At 38.9% G+C, this 22,776-nt stretch overlaps 1 protein-coding gene across 12 annotated transcripts in view; it reads right to left on the bottom strand.

Annotated features, from left to right (window-relative positions):
* Positions 1–22,776, bottom strand: part of tanc2b (tetratricopeptide repeat, ankyrin repeat and coiled-coil containing 2b) — a 156,530-nt gene that overhangs the window by 49,667 nt on the left and 84,087 nt on the right. For 7 of the 12 annotated variants that reach the window (XM_032574556.1, XM_032574560.1, XM_032574559.1 and 4 more), the window contains 2 exons: positions 10,458–10,574; positions 391–539 (listed from right to left, as the gene is read on the bottom strand). In XM_032574556.1, the coding sequence (XP_032430447.1) occupies positions 391–539; positions 10,458–10,574 (266 nt within the window). Of the gene's footprint in view, positions 1–390; positions 540–797; positions 1,023–10,457; positions 10,575–22,776 lie in introns of those variants that run through there. The other 5 variants (XM_032574561.1, XM_032574564.1, XM_032574569.1 and 2 more) reach the window with 3 other exon arrangements.

Below are 22,776 nucleotides of genomic sequence, written 5' to 3' on the forward strand. Positions count from 1 at the left end.
TGCACTTTTTTCCTTCCAGACAACTTTCTATTAATATGCTTGAATATAGCACTCTGTGAACAGCCACCTTCTCTAGCAACAATTTTTGCTGGCCAATCCTCCCTGCAGAGCTATTCAAATTTCTGGATTTAGAGTTTAAAAGCTAACAATAGATAATTATTACAAAACATCACCCAATATTTAATACATGTATAGAACCGGGCACTATTTGACACAAATTGCTTAAATGAATATGCTTTTCCATTATGTTTAGTTTATTGAGATTTTGATGTAGAGGAAGATAAAAGCTCTTTAATCTAAGTTAACAAAACACATCTTCTTCTCTTAATAGAAAACCATCGCCGCACAGTCAGCCTATCTCAGTAGATTTGAATAAAGGAGAAACGTTACCTGTCTCGCTTCGGGTTCCTCCATGCTGTACTGCGTACCAGCTGGCCCCTCACTCACTTTGTCTCCCAGAAGGAAACCCAGCCGCGTCATCAATGTGTTGGCTGCCTCATCCACCGACGGAGGGGGCCCCAGCTCATGGCTTGACTCCCCTGCAGAGGTAGGTAGACAAAAAGAGGAGGAGGAGGAGGAGGAGGAGGAATGGTAGAAAACAGAGAAACACAAGTGGTGAGCAAAATTAAGGGGACAGTTCATTTCACCCTAAAACAAAGCTTTTAGTTTCATGTCTGACTGATTTAAACAACTGAACACAAAATATATATCCGCTACAGCCGTCCTCCATAAAACACAGCAGACAGAGGATACACAGCACCTGCACTCAGGCAAACAAATGAAACACCCTGTCGCACCTGAGTTTTCCTGTAGCTCAGAGCAGCGCATTACAAACACATTCCTCAAAACAAATGGACGCCTTGGCTTGGACGATCCACTTACATAAACTCCAAAAATCCCTTCAGCCACAACAAGGATTGTTTCCAGCTGTACTGAAAGACCTTCTTTTCACGCTGAATGGCAAAAAGTCCTCCGAACTGACGACAGCTGCTTCCGCACCACTCATTGCCACTGCAGCGTGAGTGACGTAATGAGAAACACCCTTTACCTGAGCGTGTGTAAGTGAGAGAGGGAGACGGAGAGGCGTTCCTAACCAAAGTGGGTGTGTACGCACACACACACACACACCCCTCTGTCCTATTTATGGTGCCTGGAAGCGCTAAGCAAAGCAAAGAAAAACTGTGGGGTGAGCCCGCATGATGGTAAATCCACCTACAAACATTCAGAGCACTGGGGGATGGGGGGAGGTTGCCAGCTTTTAACCAAAGCAAAAGTCTCTCAATGACCTCATCTTGTCACCTGGTTGCCTGGTTACTCTTCAACCGTAACAAACCCTCATTGTAGTATCATGTTCTTCAGTAACACCTGGCTAATGTGCCTGGAGGAGCCGACTGGATTGACTTCAGTTCAATTCAACGCTCGTCACAGCAGTGTTGCTTTCAGGCGAGGAGGTTTTGTTAATTACCTTCCTACTCAGGAGAAAAAGTAACTATTGGCCTGTAATTTGATGTATGAACCTCTGAATTGGTTCAGACATTAATGGCATTTAAGCCAACAGCTCTGTGTGGCCAGTGTTTAAATAAACAGCAGTTGAGACAAAGACAGCTAACTGGCAGGACCAGTTTTTTTTAAACCCTTTTCACCATACAGCAGGTCGAACCGGACAGACAGGAAGCCAGATTAGACTCTAACTGACAACTGTTAGACAATCCAAGCCACCGCAGCACCTCTTTGTAGGCAGACAGCTCCCCTGAAGCCTGTGGTCTCTCACTCATCAGCTCAAAGACACATAGTCAGGCAGGCAATCTAAAGCCTGGGCTCCCCTGTCCATTCCCTTATGGACAGCAGCCTCATTAGATTGAATCCGAGTCCCTCTGAGCGAGTAAGTAAGTGAGGCAGAGACCTTCTGAGAGAGGGGGGAAAAAAAAGTCCTTTGAATCAAATGGGAATGACACGCTGCAGAGCTTCAATAAAAACACACAGCAGCATCGAATAATGAGGTAATCACAGCACACATTAGGTACAAAATAGGCTAATCGCATATGAGCTTTGATGCTGTTTAGCTATGTACATGGATACAGGCTGTAATACTACCAGGACATAACACCAATGTCCTGCTAGATGTTAATGAAAGGATTTTGCTTGAGTTTTATTTTTTTACTGAGTTGCTCAGACTATGAAAGCTGGCAGAGAGTCTGTAAAGTCGAGGGAGCTTTTTAAAAGGTGTATATTAATCACAAATATTAAAACAGACTGAAAGGCACAGCACACATATATTACAATCATTTTATCTGCTAAATGATCACCATATGGCAAAATATAGAAGAGGTCATAAACACTTGCAAGATTTATGAAGCAGCAGCTCACCGACGTTTGACACTAATTCTATTTTTACTTCCTCTGCAGCTGTTATGCTTGCTGGTGAATAAACAGGGACAACAATTCGATTTAGTCATCAACTTCCTGCTTTTTATGAATTGTACAAATAATAGGCATACAAACAATCCTGCAACTTTGAATAAAGTTGCTGTCAGTTGTTTAAACCTGCTACTTTTCTCACTCCCAGCAGTGACTAGCTGTACTGCACTGCTGAGTTGTGTATAAACAGAAAAAGAAGCCAAAATTCAGCTTCCACTTCAACTTTCTGTTGAACTCATGGATTTTCCAGATTGCAAAATAATAGATCAAAAACAATTACAAACTTAGTAGGCAATAGTTCAACTTTATTTCACTTTAATTCACTGCTAACTTCCTGCATCACCCAGCTGTGCTGCAGTGCTGAGATTATCTTGTGCATGATCAAGAACAATTTGAGATATGGTTGCAGCTTACAAGGTTTTCCAACTCCTTAAAAGGCATAAAATCAAACATTTTAGATCTAATTTCAAATGGTTTCTACTGGACCAGCCGAAGACTTAATGTAACATTTTTAATTTACATTAAAGTCACAAAAGAGAAAGCGGTTAAGTAAAAACATAGGTTTCTCCAGAACAAGTACAGCCATATTTAGTAAATTACAATATTATTAAAAGTTTATTTATTTCAGTAACTCAGTTCACTAAATTAAACATGATATGCAATAACTACACACAGGCAGACATTTTCATTCCCTTACCGCTCTTAGTGATGATGATTTTCACATAACAGCTGATGAAAATCTGACATTAATGATTAGAATATTACATCAGACTTACAAAAACATTTCTAAGAAACATGGGCAGCACACTGCTTCTGTCTATTAAACTGAGTTATGTTAGAGCACAGTTGACTTCAGTGTACGTGTGCTAAAGTCTGAAAAAAAAAAAAAAAAACATCTGGGAAAATGTTAAGCCCTGCATCGTTAACTTTAACAGGGATTTTTATTTTGTTCAATGTCAGGAGTTCGTTTTAAAAAATAAAGGACCTACATAACCTTAAGCTTCACTTTGTAGCCTTTTGCAAGTTAGATGTAGTTAGGAATATTTTCTGGTCTCAGAGCAACATTATTAAAAAGCTCAGTGTTTATGAGGTTTAAAATTAATAACTCTTTGGAGAAACAGCCAGGACTGTCATGTTTAAACATGTATGTTTTGCTCTCCGCGAGATGTGCGCTCCACCTTGCGCACACACACACTACTGTTATGTACAAACCATTCATACACTTGTTCTTGTTTGCGTTCCACTCGATGGATGCTCACAGACTCGCTGCTAAAAATAAACATGGTGAACCTTTATTATAGAAAAGCTCGATTAAATTTTACAGCAAGTAATTTAAATATAACGTTAGTAATAAGAGTGAATTAACATGTTGTGGAAAATAAGTGAACTTAGCTTTGTGCAGCGTCACATGCTAATGTGGTTCTCCTCTCTGAGGTTATGCTTGTGCAGTAAGCAAACATGAGCAAACACTGGTCTAAGAAAACTATAACAACATAGGAGAGACAGTAGCAGAATGTCACATTTATATACTCCTCTAGTATGTATATACTGCTGTTGAAAAAGAAACATGTTGCTTTTGAATGCTTAACTGTCTCTGAGAGTGAAAATGTATTTTTTTAATGATAAGAGCTAAAAAACTACTACTACTACTAATAATAATAGTAATAATATTGAGCCATATGACATGTCTTCAGCAACAAATAACAAAACACCAGGACACCTAAATCCACTACTGCACTTTTCATTAGAAAGAAACCGGCAATATTCTGAGCCAAGGTCTTTTTTTTTCCTAATTAAATAACAAACCAAATAGCTTAATAAAATGAAAGGTACTGACCATCAGCCACACTGAGCTTCAAACAATATGTCTGCAAAAGAAAAAGGCCAATTGTCTGACCTCTGCTGTCAAATTAACAGTGATCAGTCAAGTTCTGTGATGCTAAAACAATCTGAACAAGAGTCGTACTCTTACCAAAGAATTAACCAATCAATCATATTTTATTTATTTCTAATATATTAATATATTTATTTCTAATATAACCAAAGGTAACACAAAGAGGTGATGCAGATGTTAAAAAAGAAACTTGGATACAATCAACCATCAAACCGACAAAATTCTAAGCTAATAGATTATTATAAGCATAAAAGGTACAATACATAACAATATAAAAAGTCTGGAATAGCAAAAATATAGATAAAACATAAAATAATATATAATTTGTTTCTAAATCAAAACAGAGATAAAAAAAAAAAGACAAATAACATTAAAGGCATTGCGATGACAAAATGTCTAGGAACAAAGAAAAACTATCTTGGAATATGAGACTGAAAAATGTAAAATAAAATAAAACAATCCCTATATTGCAAAAATAACATATATATATACTGTATATTAAAAAAAAGGCTTTGAAAGATGCATTTCCCCCCCATATATCACCTCCTGCATTTCATCTCTTTTTAGGACATTATTCCTTGTGGAGCAATACTAATATACTTGTACATTTTTAATGCAATAGCTGCTGTATCTTTATGCCAGTGTCTGCACATAGGGAGTGAAGGCTTTCCAGTTGACAGTCTGCAAGTCGTGAGGCCTGAATACATTAGCAGTGATTAGTCAACTGCTCCTGGGGGGCTTGTGGCTCTGAACGAGATCAAACAGCAGCTCTGTCCGACTTTTCCACCTCTATAGGTGCACCGCATGCCTACCACTTAGTCTATGTTGCAGACTTTCTGCCTGTCGCTTCATTTACTTCTCTTCCTGTTAAAGTTTCTGTTTTCTTATCACAGCATCTCCGTCGCAGCCAGCTTTTGGCCGACCCCTTGTCTATGTGCAGTTTGATATGGGAGAGAAATCTCTAATCTGGGTGTCTGAGCTCACAGCAACTCCCAGTAAGATAAACACAGGCAATCCCTTTGTACGTACTCTAACCCTCCAAAAATACCAGTAGCAAACATATGTCGAGACCCAGTTTTTCCACGAACACTGAGCCGTCGCATCAAATCAACACCAAAAAACGTCTGACTGCAAACGAAAAAACAAAACAAAACAAAAAAAACATGTCGCACATATGTCACACAGCCTACTTCAAACTAATACAAATGAGCTGCTTTCAACAGCGATTCATTACCATAATGTAGGGGTTGTATGTTGATTTCTTTCTATTTCCAGTGCCTATGTTTTGCTCTTTAAATACCATTTGCAATTATATGAACTGCCTCTTACTGAATCCTGTGACAACAAGCATCTACACCACTTCAAAGCGCGTTGACAGCACCTTGGAATGGAACAGGCATTTTAAAAGAATTCAGACGTTTCTCATCAGAGACTAATGACAAGAAATGCAAAGCAGAAAATAAACATTCATTAAACATAAAACAGCTATTTTTTTTTTTTTTTTTGAACCAGCCCACCTAACATATACACACTTCTTTCCTCTCCATCGGATTCCAGAGCTGCAAAAGAGACAGATGGTTGCCATAGCAACTATCTTTGCACGCAGCTAGGAATGCATTTCGGTGCAAGAGCGCATCTGTTTCTGTCCGGCCGTGCACAGACCTGGCGCGCCCTCTTCCCCATCGTACGGAGAAAAGTCAGAGAGAAGCATGTGTGCTGCAGGCGGGGGAACTGGACAGGACAGGAGAGAGTATTAATAGGCCCAGGTAGCAGGTGGGGAAGGAAAAAGAAGAAAAAAAATGGCGGCTCTGATTTCATCTAAACTCTTGAGCTTTATATTTTACTTCACTTGGATGTAAAAAAAAAAATCTTTCAGGGTAAATACAGCTCAAGAAATGCAGAAATAAAAGGTAAAAATAAAGCACAAAACCCAACACAAGCACGGATTCCTCACAACCAGGTGATGGAAGAGGGAGCACGAGATCAGATGAGGGAAATTCACATTCCTGCTGAGCGAATTTCAGATCTTATCTGTGCAACACCACTTCAGGTGTTTTATAAATAAAAGCACAAAAGCAATCAGCAGCCAGGGCTTTAAGTGTCAGTGAACTAATGACGTTCATCACGAGATTAGGCTTTAATCTTTACACTATTTTGGACAAAGCTACAAATCAATAAGCAAAGCATTGCAGACCTATTATATGTTCAGACACCAAAGTTTTAGAGAGTTTTTATCCATACTGAAGAACATGTTTGTTTCTTTGGGAGAAACTGCATTGCTTTCCCAGTGGGTTGTGTAATATACATCTGCATAACTGTTTAAAATTTTAATATTTAATTTTAAGGAATATATAAAAGGTGCTTTTGTTAAAGTGCCATGTATTGTATACAATCTTAGCTCTGACATTTCTAAAAGACAGTTGGCATTTCCAAAATCCGCATGACCAAAGACAGACGAAACAGAGAAACTTCCTTGGACTGCCACCAGCCTTCCAGTTTTATGTTGGAAGTTTCACTTTTCTGCAGTCATAAGGTAGATACAGTATGTTCGGACATGTTGTTGTACAAAACTGTTTTCTTTTAATTAGCTCTGTGCTCTAACTTATTGCTTCATGTAACACTTCAACTATTTTGTAAATAGCTCCATCCAAGTATTCTTCTACTACCCATCATACTATGTTGTTGTCAACATGACCCACAAGTGATTGAATGTGGTGCAGTCAAGGACTGGAAAAAGATACGATTTTACAGATTTCAGTCAATCAGAGCTGATCAAGCTGGAATTAATCAAATTCCTGTCCACAGACAGTTTCATGGTGCATCTCTAACTATCAAATGGAGAAAAAATTCCTCCAACTCAAAAAGTGCAGACAAATACACTGTCCACATTTACTGGACATCTCTACCTGAGATTATTTCATTAATTTACGAATTTCTTCACCGTAGGAGTACAATATCAAAAATGTAAAAGTTAAGTTTGTCTCTTGACAAATGATGTCCCTATGTGACATCATTTGCAGAAATCTTAATCTACAGTATTATTGTGAGTGATGGGTTTAAAGTTGAGTGCCTAAAGCTTGATTCCTGCATCTACACTAAAAACTCTAAGCAGGCAACAATTGGTTACATTAGCACTGAAAATGCCTCCATAAATGTCCAGTCATTCATGTGGCAGCATTTAGGGTTTTCAGTGGAGAAAAGAAACCATAGCAGAGTGAAAGTGAAGATATCAACCAATTACAAGCTCTGTAAGAATACATTAACCCTTAGCTGCAATAACGCTGACATTTTCCAGTGGCTTCAGAGCTTCCAGTTAATATTATCAAATTTTATGTCTCTACACATGGAATCCTTAGCTGGTTATGATGTTCAAAAGGAGTTATTCCTTTCTACTGTCACATCACTCAGAAAGCAGATCCGAATTTAGATAGAATTTTTAACAATTGGCATTTTTTGATAGTCTATTGTCCACTGCATTGCTATAATCAGTGGTCACTTAATTAGGTACATTTGTTAAATTGCTTACTTACATAAGTAGTGACTCAGTCCATCACACTGCAGCATTTATATAGATGCATTTAGGCATCTATATAGAAGTGGGGAATGCAAACTGCAAAAGCTCAAACCAGAAAGTGGAAGAAAGTGGATATAAGTGACTTTAAACTGGCTGTTGGTGCCAGAGAAATTCAGAAACTGCTTATCTGCTGGGACTTTCAAGCACAACATTTTTTGGGGGGTTTAGAAAGAATGGACAGAGAAAGAGAAAATAGGCAGTTGTGTAGAAGAAAATGCCAAGGTATGCAAAATACTCTTGAACACACAACACTTTGACCCTTTAAACAGACATGCTACAGTGCAGGAAAGAAAAAAGAATAAGAAACTTAGGCTACAATTCAAAGAGGTTAGACAAAATGAAACACTAACAGCCTGGGAAATTGTTCGTTGGTCTAATGAGTCTTGATCAGCTGCTACATTCAGATGGGTAGATCCGGCATATGGAGTAAACAACATAAACATGAATTCATCCTGTGCGTTAATGGATCAGGCCGGTGGTGGTATAATGGTGTGGGGGATTCTTCTTAGCACTTTTGGATCTTACTACCAAGTAAACATCATTTCAATGCCACAGCCTGGCTGAAAGTTGTGTCTCATCATATCAATTTCTTTATGAGCACAGGGCTACCTGATGGTTACTTTCAGTTGGTTATTGCAGAAGTCAGATCACAAAGAACACAAAGCTCAGATCACTTCTAACTGGTTTTTTGAACACGAAAATGAGTTAACTGATATCCAAACGCCTCCACAGTCATCAGATCTCAATCCAACAGAGAACATTTGGGATGTGGTGGAACATTATGGATATGCAGCCAACAAATATGCAGCAATTGCGTGAAGACATTTTCTGAATGCAGACCAAAATGTTTCTGAGTGCAGAGCAATGTTTTAAGCAACTCAATGATGCGGTTTTAAAAGTAAAGGGGTGTTAAACCAGTACTGCAAAGGTATACCTAATAAATTGGCAGATGAATGTAGTTAGAAGGAATCAAATCACGTCAAACTGGTTTCTTGAACATGAAAATGAGTTAACTCATTGCTTTGTACAGTTTTTTGAGATGATTGTTGTTTCTGAAGTGTTTCTAGAGGCTGAACTGTGCTCAAAGCAAGGCCACTACATGACATAAAAACATACAGGAAACAGAGGATTTTATTTGTAGTCTGAGGCTGTTCCAGACTGTTAGAGCACAGCTTCTCTCCAACATCATCATGAAGGCTTTCCATCCATTATAAATGATGGATTGCTTGTGGCAAATTTCACAAGCCATTTTGCAAAATATTCGCAATATTTATGAGCCCACAAATGTCTTTTTTTTTTTGTAGGCCATAAAAATAAATAATAATAATAAAAAAAATACATCAGCTGACACCTACACTCCTCCAGGCGACAGTCAATGTCAGAAGCAGCAGCGGCTGCAGCAGAGTGTGGACTGGCAAGCAATCAAGTGTTTAAGTCACCGCCCTGCTGTTACACATGCCAGGGAGGCCTTGTTAAGAGCTCAGACCTCCATCTGTCCACCTGGGAGGTATGAGTACTCACCCTTGAAAAAAACTCATCCCAGTCCTCCCGGCTGCTTTTCAGCTTGAGTTATTACTCCACACACGCAGAGAATTCCTGAATGTAATCAACCGCTTCCTCTGTCGATTGTAGTGCAGAGCACCATTTCATCCCTGATATGTCACATCTTACAGCAGCTCTTGGCAGCTCATAGCTCATATGTCACAGTCTATTTCACAGGAATGATGCAAAATAAAGAGAGGGTCAAGAGTTATACAAGCCGTGCAAAAACAAAAATAATGAAAAAAAACAAAGATTGCAAATCTGCAAATTTGTCTAGAGGTTTAAAATCAAATTGAAATACGTTCCATTGTAAATCACATACTTAGAATTCCCGCTGGGCAGAAGTTCAGCAGAAAGGGCCGACAGACGGAGAAGGCGGGTAGTGCTCTCTCAACCATTTTTTCCTAAATCACACAAGGTAAGCCCCGAGGCCCCCCATTGTTGCTCCACTCACGTATTAAGTCCTGGCCCGAAGTGCTGAGGTCCACAAAGCCAACAAAGGTTGAGCCAACAAGACACAAGAGCGCGGGCCAAAACCGCGAGACGAGAAAGCAGATATATATCAGAGCGCTGTCCTCAAGTAAACTGCTTTAATGTCCGCCCTGATTAAGGAAGGGAGGAGAGCGTTGGGTTTGACAGGGCTGTCCATGGCAGCGGGGGTGTGTGTATATGCATGTGTGTGTGTGTGTGGGGGGGGTGGATAGGAAACTGGACCGTCTGCGGGATTAACGAGCAAAAAGCCGGCAGTGAAGTTAACAGAAAACGGCGGCGGTAGTCAAATGAGCTCCGAGAAAGCGGCAAGGGAGGATTAAAGAGGCAAAGTGGGAGGAGGCAGCGAGGGTGGGCACAGGCAAAGCTATCTGATTAATGATCTTAGCCATGTTTTCATCTTACAACTTCCAGCAGAAAATCTGTCAAACAGATAAGTTTTCCCCACTCTGATTTTGTGCCTCTACAACTGTAGTCACACAACATGCAGAAACAACGAAACGAGGGATGAGCTGGCCAAAAAAAAAAAAAAAAACTTACCAGGGCAGTATGTGTCCAGGTCTGTATTCTTGGCAGTAGCAGAGGTGTGTGTAGGGGAGCCAAGCTCTGATTGTGGAATGCGAGGGCTCTCCACAAACTTTGCTTTCCGCAGTGGGGCTGGGAGCAGAAAGCACATGCAGACACACACGCAGACACATATACATCGATAAAGAGAAGGAGACAACACACACAGACACACGCATTCAATAGGGAGATGGTGGAGGACAAGAAAGAGAGAAGTGACAGGGACAAGACAGAAAGAGGGGGGAGACAGAGAGCTTATGAACTTGGAGCAACACACTAATAAAATGACAACATCCTGCAGGCTTTTCTACGAAGCTTTGTTTGACAAAGCTCAAGCATGAGTAAACATGGCGCATGGGCAATCAGGAAACGGGCGCAAAAGAAACCAGCATCACCCTCACATAACATCAGCCCACTGACGAAATCTAAAAATACCTCCATACACCGTGTTCCCTGGCCAACATTTACCTCACAACACAGAGAAACGGTCCAGGAAAGACGCACCTAATGGATAAAGAGGAGTATGTGTGTTTTGTCCATTGGGTCCATAATCACACCAAGAATGTCAGTGTCACCGGCGCAAAACTGAAGTGTCAAATGGGAAATTTACAGTAGAAAAAGATGTGGGTGGCAGTTGTGATGTAATCACAAAAAAAATAGCTTCGCTTCAAAGACAGGGTTGTTAGTGGTTGTGTGTAAACAATGGCAGCCATAATCTTCAGTCAGTGCGTCCTTTCAGTGTGTGGAACAACTTTTCAGAGGCAAAGTGAAAATCGTGGCCTGTTCTCTTAAATCAACTCAACAAGGATAAGATTTAGAGATGCACCACAATCTGACGGTTTTCAGTCTGATTATCAGTGACCGGATGGTTGTAAACTCAAACACCTGATCTTTGTCTGATCAGTGAACTCATCATACCATGTAAAAACAACTACACTATTTGGTGTGAGTAAGAAGGATCCCAAAGTAAGCAGTTTACATTGTGGTACATAAGATGAAGTTAGATGAAACACAAAATATGCTAGAAGTTAACTCAGAGGAAACTACTTTTGACAAAATGTCTGCAGCTCATTCAGGATGGGAGTGAAAGACTTTCAGCAGAAAACGAGGGTTCAACAAGTTCAGCAAAGTTGCTGAGTTTAATCTTTTTAGGCTTTCAGCTTCCATCATGTTGGATGGCACATGTTGGATTTGGTAAATTTGACAAATTATGAGAATCTCATAAGGCTTTAAGAAATATTTGTCGTCTTAATCGCTGCCTTAGTTGCTAATATAATATGCTTAAGATCTGCTAACTCTGTAATTATTTTTTTATTGTGAAACAGTAAAACTTTGTTTTGGAATCACTGCTATACACACAACATGACCTCAACTTTTTTCCTAATGTAAGTAATTACTGACTGCTCACAGCAGGAAGACCAGAAAAAAATATTTTGAATGCTGAGGAAATTGAAATTTCCAAAAAACACTACAAGGAGGTCAAAACATACACCGGTAATTGTCCAATAACATTTGATCAGTCTGTTAAAACTTTTTCAATATGAATGTCACAAGATCTCAAAGTACCGTACTAAAATGTCACAGTGCTTCTTATCTCAAGAAAATAAATTCCTACACCAGTATCCAATTGCTGCTAGTATACGTTATTGGGGCTAAATTTTCCTTGAAGAGTACTTCACTAGTTTTAAATCATTTGTGTTACAACATCTTGGGCATCAGGCTTAAAAAAGTCAGAAAATGACAGTAAAAAAGCTGTGAAAAGAGACTCTACTCTAGTCTAAATGCAAAATGCGCTGTGTGGGGGAAAACCATCAATGCACATCACACCCAACACAACATCCCCATAGTGACACATTGAGGTACTTGGCATAAATAGGCTATTGATGTATATTGATGATATGGCCCATTAGACCATTAAAGCTAAATATTTATTATATTTGTGCAAATAGACAAAAAAAAAGACAATTTGAATGCAATGTAAGACAGTAGACACAACACTGAAGATTCAGTTAACAACTTCCACTAATCTGTCCTCCATTTGATGATCTTTGACATCAAAATGTAAAAGATTTAGATTGACCAAACTTGATAATACTGAGATTTATTAAAACAGTTTGCAATCTATGACACTTTCATTCTATTTGCAAAGAAGGAGAAAAGGTCAATTGTGATTCTTTTTCTGGAATTGGGGCCAACCTAGATGGGAGGCTTTTTTTTTATTTCCAACCTTTTCTACTCTCTGTACTCATGGAGGTTTTAGATGGGTAACAACTGAGCATAATTCACTCTTAATCAACTGATCTGGTTAAACAAGGGTTTTAGGATAGATTATGTACTGTACCCTGCAACTGTTAACCATTATGGGTGAGCGCACATGTCCAAAGCAATCCGGCAGAGAAGCGCAGCGCTGAACCAGTCAGCAGTGAGCAAAGAGCCATGAGCAGCAACTTAAACATATGCTCAATGAACAATGACTGCACGACTTGAATGAGTTTCTCCACACTCACAATTGGGTTTCATGTTATGTTTAATGTCAGGATAATGTATCAGCCTGTAGTGAATGGATAGAGAGCCAGGCGTTCTTTATAAATATAAGCTGAATCAGAAGAGACTGATGCACACAGAGTACATGCTCTACAAGAAATAAATATTATTACTGAATGCCGCTATTATTACCATCATCCTTTCTATTAAAGCAAGGCTGCAGACTCCCACTGTCTCATTATAAGACATTACAAATTCAACTTTCCAGATATGTCAGATTTATACTGGGTGACATTACCAAGAATGCTTCATTTTATCTTAACAAGAGAGCTTCCAGGCATAGTAAAAGCTCTGAAGAGGCATGAATAGACACAGATGTACTCACAAGAAACATCAGCAAGGTGACAAAACCTCCAATCAGGATGCTGGCATAATGATGTTCAACTGGTAAAAAAAAAACATCCTGCAACTGCATTCTACTATGAGACCTGCTACATTTAGTTGATTTTTTCAGCCTTTTTCCTTATTATGTACACTGTTCATGCATAAACATATAAGCAGCTGTTTAGTAGTGTATTGGTTCCATTTTTGGTGCAAAAACAGCCCAGACCCATTGAGGCAGACGCCTCTGAGTGTCTGGTATTGTATCTCGTACCAAGATTTTAGAAACAGATTATTTACAAAAAAAAAACAAAACAAAAAAAACCAATAAAGATTTCAAAGAAAATACCAACATCACGAGTTAAAATTTAAGAATTACAGCACTCTGGAAGGAGAAAATATGGGGTCATTTAAGTGATCCATGATTACTCAAAAATGTTTGAAATTTGAAAATGCAATAATAAAAAATATATGGTATATAAAAATTTCTAATTGACAGAAACTTTAAACTATATTGAGATGATGCAAAAATGATTGTGGCTACTTAAAATATTTATAGCGAAATAAACATAAATCAAGTTACAGGCCAATACAAAGTTAAGACCAAGATTAGAACCACTAAAAAATTTGAAGACAGAAACCATCTAAACCAACTTCAATAGAAGAAACATCCCACAGTAAAACTTTAAGACCAAATTAAGAAGTTAAAAATAACTCCTTCTTCTTACAAAAACTTAAACGCTTAGAAATCTTAACGAATCTGTAAATTCCCGGCCTTAATTTACAGGCCGGGAAATTAAGGCCTGTAATTTCTGGCCGAGTGAACTCTCCAGATCTATGTGAAGAAGCATTCTCTGCCATTCTTGAAGTGTTAATACTGTGCAGCTATGGACTGGAGAGAAGTCTGTTAATTGACTACATCCAGGAAGTGAGCCAGCACAGATGCCACAGAAAAAGTACAGCTGACAGCCAGCGGAAGAAGAAGAGGGAATCCAGGTTTTTCATGGCCAGATCGACTGCCATCACAGTGACTGTCACTTGAAAAAGGCTTGACGTTTCTGCCTGTCCAACCGATTTACATGCTGATTTCTTTGGCTAGTATCAGAAACAGGGGTGTCAGTTTTAACACCTGTATAAGCTTTCTATGAAGGTTATTAAATGATGGTTTTGTTCTTTTGTTCAACATGTGCCTTGCCACTTGTCTTTAAAGTTTAAAGTTGTCGAAGGGTTTTATTTTGTATTGGTTCAAAAACATTCTTCTTGGTTTGAAATTCCAGTTTCTGGTCACAAAATGACTGTGTCCATTTGTCCATTTATTTTCAGCAAAGTTTCTGTCTTCAGTTTGTGCTTCTGGCAATTAAGCAGTTGGACATACATTTTAACTGTAGACAGAGAGTGCCACCAAAGTAGCACAAACCTAAGCCAAAAGCTTGCACAGAATACGTAAAAAGCATTCAGTGCCTATGCTGCATATTAAGAACTTTAACTTCTCCATATTTTGGCTTAAAACCACATTAAAACTTCAGACTTCAACTTTACAAATGTACAATTGTTCAAATAAAAATACGATGCATATGTGGTGTGCCTTTACTCTCCCTGATGCATTACTCACACAACCAGAATTTACTGCAAGCTGAGGTATGCTTCTACCAGCTTTACTGATCTACAGAATAAAATTGGTGCCAATTCTTCTCGTCAAAAATAGCCAAAAATAGCCAGATCGTATAAGGAACATCTGTGAACAGCAATTTCCAAGTCTTGCCACACATTCAAGGTTCGGCTCTAAATCCGTACTTTGACTGGGCAATTCTAACCCATGGATATGCTTTGTTCTCAACCATTAAATTGTAGCTATATTTTTAGGAACGTTGGTCCGGTGGAAGCTGAATTTCTAACCCGGTTTGAAGTCTTTTACAACTTCTAACAGGTTTTTCTCCAGTATTGACCTGAAATTAGCCCCATCTATTTTCACATAAACGCTGACCAGCTTCATTGTCCCATCTAAAAAAAGAAAAACCCACAGAATGATGCTGCCAATACCATGTGTCACAATGTGGACGAAGTTCCTTTGTCTCCATGATGCTACTTGTTCTCTAACAAACCCGAACACCTGCGTTTATACTGGGATTTAATGAAAAACTGATGGAATCTGTTCACTTGGGTGACTCAGATGTCAGATTATAGATGGATTGAATACAAGAATAAGTCTTAGACAATTATTTACTTTTTAAAAACCATGAATGAATTTCTATTACTTTCCAGTCAGAGTATGTGAATGCTTTTTCAAGGCACTATATTTGCCCTGCGTCATTATTAAATAAAGCAATACTGGTCTGAAGTCTGCAAGGACATATTTTTTTAATTTAAAATTCTCTTAAATTTCACAACATTTTTTAATCAACTTCGAAACAATTAATAACTATTGCTTTCTTGTGACACAACCCCCGCTCCCAAAAGACAATTGTAAAAAATTTCAAATGCTTCACTTTCAGTAGCAACAGCCAATCTGACACTTTAAAAGACGCTTTTGCCACTCAGGATTATGCATTTTTGTGAGCAGCAGATTACCATGTCCTTTGTTTTCCGTGTCTCTGATCTCACCTCTACAAAGAAGAAACTCAGTCTCTACTCTATTGGAGTAAATCCTCCCTATATCACTGGCTCCAGGGGAGTAAATCCCATGGACTCCTCTCCGGCAGCTCCGTTGTCAGCTCGTGCCAGGTTGAGGAAGGGTGACAGTGTGATGGATGGCAGCAGGCAAATCCACTCCTCTAATGAGCTTATGAATAAATATATCTTGTCTTGCATGTGCAGATCCACGTGGCCGTGAAATGGATATTTGTTACGCGCTATGCATGCGAGGGTGTGAATATGAATATGCATGTGACATGTTGCAAGTGCACATGTGAGCTTATGATAAGAAATGGTGCAGAAAAAAAAACAACTGTCACAACAAAACTCTGTGTGAAATGTTTCCAAGTCGATATCTATTCCTGAGACTATTAGCTTTTGATTAAGTGATTCACAGAAAATAAAACAAAATCAGTGTTCTTGAGTATGACAGTTGAGTCATGTATTCGATAAATGGATCACGAGCTCTGAATTAGAACAAGAAGCTAAAGTATGCAACGCACATTTCCTCACTTCTTCTGGAAATATTCTAATATGCAGGAGTCCTTCTACAGCAATAAATTACCATTTCTGCCACCGTCTCCATTACATACGACCACTCAGACAAAAACGCTGGCGCCTACACACGCATGCATTAACATACACACAGTGATGATGTGGGTGAGGACATACATTGGATCGCTGTCTGCAAACCCAAGCAGAGCTTTGCAGAAACCCAACACGCGGCTCCAGTCGCTATGGCAACAGCAGAGAACAGGGGAAAAAAAACAAAACGGGGGGGTGAGAGAGTTGTCCACCTCTCGAAGGTGATGGTAACGCATGGAGAGGCCAACTTCATTGACACTAAAAGCCTGAGATGCCTTTGCTCAAATGTAATCAAAGAAGCTCTTTGTCTTGATTGATCTTAGTCAATTTACAGGAGTAGTTCTTCCTGTTTTCAACTCAATTCAACCAGCTTGGCTTTTAAGGACTTAAGTGACCGAGGTTCTGCTCCTTTATGTTCAAGCCAGTCTGCTATTACCCAGAGTCAGACAGGGACGATCTGACAGTTTCTTTACATTATAAATTGCATTTAAGGCTGTTTCAATGAAAATATTATTTAGCAAGTTTTGATTAAAGTGAAACAAAACATATCACTGTTCTATCTATGTGAAAAGGTCAAGCTTATGCTAATGTTTCAAACATTTTCTGCACATTTTCCTCTTCAAAATGTCAGACTTTTCCGGGACCAGGCTTTTGTATTCCTCACATAAACGGCACAAATCATGAAGACAACTAGTTCCATCAACTGATGCGTTTCCTAGGCTGTGTGATTCCTACACCTGACTTCACAACTCGCTACTCTTTACTAGTTGAAAGGTTGGAATGATGCGGTGACATCGTGAGGTCGGTCCACACCAGTAGCATGATGATGATATTGATTACAATTAGTCAGCATTTTCCTGATGTTTTTCGCATTCGCCCTCCATTATGCTGTCCAACATTGTCTGTTATAGGGATTTGCACAAATAAAACAAATACATCAGGTTACTGCTAACATATTTTAGCCGTAATTTGCATTGCAAAAGAGACCCAATCACTGCGATATGTTGCGAAGCTCTGGTTGCCAATCTTGAAGTATGGAATTATATCATGTTTATTACTTAAAAGAGGCATTCTGTGGTAATTTGATGTGCAAGGCAAAAAAAAATCTAACTCACAATAGACTCAGTTACTTTTCTTGTCAACCTAAAAAACATTTTGCTGTACACTGCTGCCCAACTGGAAAAATGTTCTTTATATGTAAAAAAGAAAATTTTAGCATACTAGTATTTTGTGACACTAGTACTCTAGAAGTACTTAAGGATTGACTCATAGTCATAAGCAAAACAAAAAATCTTTTAATATTGCTCCTAAGGAAATTTCTCTGAAATGATCTGAAACTAACATTTCTTGTAAACAGAGCCAAAATAATAATTGATACATGATATAGGTCAAATTAAGTTGAATAATCAAGCTTTTACATTCATTTAGCATCAGTAGAAAGCAGGAGTAAGTGTTGGTTTCCATTTACAGAATGCTGGCAGAAACTATAGTTCAAGTATTGTTGTACTGTGATATTTTTTGTCAAGGTTGTTACACTATGAGAAATCACCCTGGGCCCTTACACTGATGTGTCTTCTGCAGCCAATCAGAAGTATCGTCTGTAAGCGTTGATGATGAAGAGGACATTCAAAGATGTTCAGAAAACTACTGGCATAGTTAACAGATGAAAACAGAGTGGAAAAATACAGAGGGAGATGGAAAAAAAAACTGCTATTTGTGGTTGGATTGTGTAAGGAGGGAAAACATCCAAGGCACACAAAAGGTCGGACAACAGGCATATTTACTTTTGGGAAGGCTTTTGTGATGTTAAATGTTGTGTAGCAGTAAATTAAGAGAACACAAGGAGCAGGAGGAAAGTTTGCCAGAAATCTGCTCATACTGTGCAAAATAGTATGATAAACAATGCTGAAATAGGCGTGGACATTGAGAAGGTGACTTAAATTGACAAAATCCCAAAACAGATGGGAGAACCAGTGACACAAACAAGTACATATCTTACTAATTATAGACCAATAACATGAAAAATAACAACTAACCATAAAGAGAGGTCACTATACAAACAACAAAATTTTACTTTGTTTTTCAAGTCATTTGACGCCGTATCTGTATAAACCAGAAGCGGGAGGGCTTGTAATCACAACAGGACGAGAACTGGAGTACTTGAGAGTTGATCAGTTAGCCAGTCCTTACATCTGACCCAGAGACTTGATCCCCGTGTGCTCATCAGTAATCCGGCTCAGAGACCACATATGAGTTTGTGTGCAGTCCATGTTGACTTGTCAAGCAAATACAATGCAGACCAGATGTTGCTGAGGCACACAGAAGCCGCTGACAGTAAGCGCAGACTGCACGTCCATTAGACAAGATGCCTCTTCCTCCTATTTTATGCATGTGTGCGTGAGTGTGTCTGAGCGCGAGGCTGTCTGCGCACGTGCACATGCGGATCCGTTATTACAGCCGAGAGAGGATTAGCAGAGCAAGGTGAGGCGCAGCCAGAATTTTAAGAGGGCTACGGAGTGGGTATGATTTCTAAGAATGCTTATTAAGAGAGCTCTCCCAAACACAAAAAGCTGCTAATTTACCATTTCACGTAGTCTTAGCTGGGCCTGGATTAGAGCCGTGGCAGAAAACAAAGTGATCCTAAAGGTATTTCTGATCCAAGAAGCAGTTTATAATCATAAACACTTCATTTACATAAAGTAAATATTTGGAAATAGACCAGCTTTGTTAAAAAAAAATAAATTGCATTTGCTTTACATAGATGAGAGACAGATGATCTCCCATCACATGTTACAAACTCAACCTTTATTACGTTTTGTTGGGATTTAGACCAATACAAATGTGCGGAATTGTGAAGTGGAAGAAAAGGGATAAATATTTTGTCTGATTTTCTGACTCGATGCAGAGCTCCGTTTGGAGGAAAATGAACTCTATAAATCAAACTAAACACACCATCCCCAAAGTGATGGCAGCATCACACTCAGGGGAGGCATTTCTCCAGCAGGGTTAGAGGATCTCCTCAGGTTGATGGATAGGTGGATGAATGGAACCAAATACAGGAAAATGCAGGAAGAAAAGCGGCTAGAAGCTGAGGATGTGTCTGTTTTCTGGATTTTATAGCAGGCTTTCGGTTAAAGTTTTTATCTCAAGTGTTTCATCATTTTTAAAGAGTATTAAAATGATGAAAAACCTCTGCCTTTTCCAATGTTTAAACATAAACCTTCAACTTGGCATTGTTTTTATTAAAATATTTTAATACATCTTATGTTGCACAGATTCACCACACCTCTTTGTACTAATTTCTGTTTTGGTTTAGTTTCGCCTATATTCCAGTAATGTCCCTACTGCGGGCTTTCTAAGCATCTGTCCAGTCTAATTTGCGAACGCTTCATCTGCGATGCGGCGTGGCTTCGTGACTCAGCTGTAAAAGCACAGCGGCTATTGTTAACGCAGAGCATTTCTGACGCTGTTAACTTTCCTTCCTTATGGATTCCCTCTGTCAGCGCGGAAGGGGTTGACGCACAAGAGTGACCGTGAACGTTCCCTCTCAAAGCCCTCAACGAGAAAACTCTTGAATATGGCTGCGAGCTGTAAAGTTACCCGTGAAATCGCTTTAGGAGAGTATCATAATTGGCGAGGAAGCCACTTGATAAGGTGGTCTAATAATAGCAGCGCTGCTGTGACCTTTATTCCAGCTGGAGTTCACCCCCTTGAGGAGATATTTATAACATGCCACTAGAGAACTCCACCCTTTGTCATTGAGAAAATTAGCATGAGCAGGATGTTTAGTTCAGCCTGATGTTATTTAATTAAGAACTTTCTTAAAATAAAAACAAAACGGCAAACAGAGACGTGCTTTGCTGATACTGGCTTTTGATTTCCAGCTGCTCTGATTAAGAGGCTTTTGAGAATCTGTGCAACACAAAACAAAAAGCATCAGAGGCCATGAAAAATCTTTAACGTCTGATAAAAACTAATCATCTGCTGCCACTATGAAACCCTTTGGACCATGACGCCAACAAACGCCTCAAAGCAGACCCTGCAGTGACCGAGTCAGTACGTCAACAACGGACAGACGAACAATGTAATGTTAACGCTGAGGACGGTGTCATCATGCCATCTTGGTGAAATGGTCTGCAATTGGTTGGATTTACATGGAAACACAACATTATGAGACCGTATCTCGCTGGGAAATGTTTGCTCAGCTCCCCACCAGCAGGATTCGCAGAAAGCACTGAGGTGGTATATGTAACCCACTGCTCTGTTTTGTAAGCAAATTCTTATCATTGCTAATAATAGCACACTGCGGGTTTCTCTTCTCCACTCCACAGCCTTTTCATGTTCCCAGAAAGAAAATCTAAATATCCAGAAAAAAAAAATATTTAGGCAAAAAAAAAAAAAAACCTTCAGGGAAAGTTATTCAAGTATTCAAATTTAAAACACACAGAATAAATGACAATTTTACAGTTAGATGTTAGTGTAAGTAAAATTTGTGTATTTTGATGCAACTCTAAATGTGGTGATCTGAAGAAATTACTAAGTCTGAATTAACGTTGGTCGTGTTAATAAAATAAAGAACTAAGCATTTTTATATTTGTCATATTCAAATCACAAATGACAATGAATTTTATTGTGATTTTACCTAAGACATAATAGAATAATGATAAAGAAAAAAATACTCTAAAAGGATTAATAAAATCATAAAAACATTATCCCAACCTTAAAGCTTGCAAGTGTGAACATCGTGCTATATGATGCTTTTCTGCAAAGGGGACAAAATGATCACACTATATTAAAGAGAGGACAGATGAAACCATGTATGGCGAGATTTTGTAATAACAATCTCCTTCCCTCAGTCAGAGTACTGAAGATGGATCATGGCCGAATATTCTAGCATCACAATGGCCCAAAACAAACTTTCAAGGTAAATCAAAAAAAACTTTGCAAGAAGTATTTTACAGTCGTGGAGTGGCCTAGCCGTTCCCCAGACCTGAACATGAAAGAAAATGCTTGTAGGAAGTTAAAACTTTGCGTTGCCCAGCAACAGCCCTGAAACATGAATGATCTGAAGAAGATCTTCATGGTGGAGTGGGACGAAAACTCTGCTGCAGTGTCTTCAAACCCCGTAAGGAACTTCCAGAAATGTCTGAACTCTCTAATCGTGAACAAAGTTTGTAGAAAAACTACAACAGTTATTTGAAATACTTGTTTGATGCAATAAGATTAAAAATACTTATTTAAAAATCATACAATGTAATTGTCTGGAATTCCAGGGTTTCCCCAAGTGTATTATAAGCCTGGTGGGCCACCAGGCTTATAATACACCAGGCTTCACATTGCTTATTTATTCTTTTTTTTTATGTTTGCATTTTTTAAGCTGGTGTTCAGATTTTAATCTTCCAGTCTTCCAATGACACATAATTATCAAGTGATATTTTCAAATTCCCTGCCAACGGGCCGCTGGATGACCTTCAAGAAAAATATTGTTCCAATATCGTCATACCATAATCATGTTGTAGGTGACACAGCAAACACATAAAGAATGTTGAACTGGTCAGAGGGGCCCAAAACTTTCTCTTTGGTCTTGCAAAATATCTGTGGCAGAAAACTAGCACTGAAAATACCACCTCCATGGTAGAACATGTAAATGAGGAAGTTTGTCAGGAGGGATAGTGAAGCTGGAATCAAATATATGAATAATAAAAACAGAATGGTTAGAGGTTGCAAAGGTTCACCCTCCAGTAGAACAGCCTAAAACATACAGCATCTCTAAACTAATGAATCCAAATAATAAAAAAGAGCATTTCTGTCTGTCTGCAAAGTAATTTAAAGGATTTTCATTAGTGTTATTAAACTCAGTACGAGTGACCGAAAGGCTACAACAACACATGGCTCGTATGCAACTTAATTAAATTCCCCTCCTAACGTTTCACAGTCAGTAACAAAGTGATGCATTTGGGGAGGGGGAGACAGTAGTGCTGTCAACGCCTGATATATGACCAGGCTGTCAGGCAAAGCGAGACAGTGTCCACCCGCCTATGACGACCGCTTCTGTAATCAACACTGCAATCAAGTGTTAAAGGCGGTCAGAAGCTGCATCAGGAATCTGAAAGCCACACAGGCACAGTATAATACTCCATTTCAAAAACATCACACAGTGAAAATTTGACATTAACCTTCTGTCTGCCTTTGATTTGTCAAGACTTGTCTTTGG

Source organism: Xiphophorus hellerii, chromosome 10, assembly GCF_003331165.1.
Source record: "Xiphophorus hellerii strain 12219 chromosome 10, Xiphophorus_hellerii-4.1, whole genome shotgun sequence".
In the NCBI taxonomy this organism is placed as follows: Eukaryota; Metazoa; Chordata; class Actinopteri; order Cyprinodontiformes; family Poeciliidae; genus Xiphophorus; species Xiphophorus hellerii.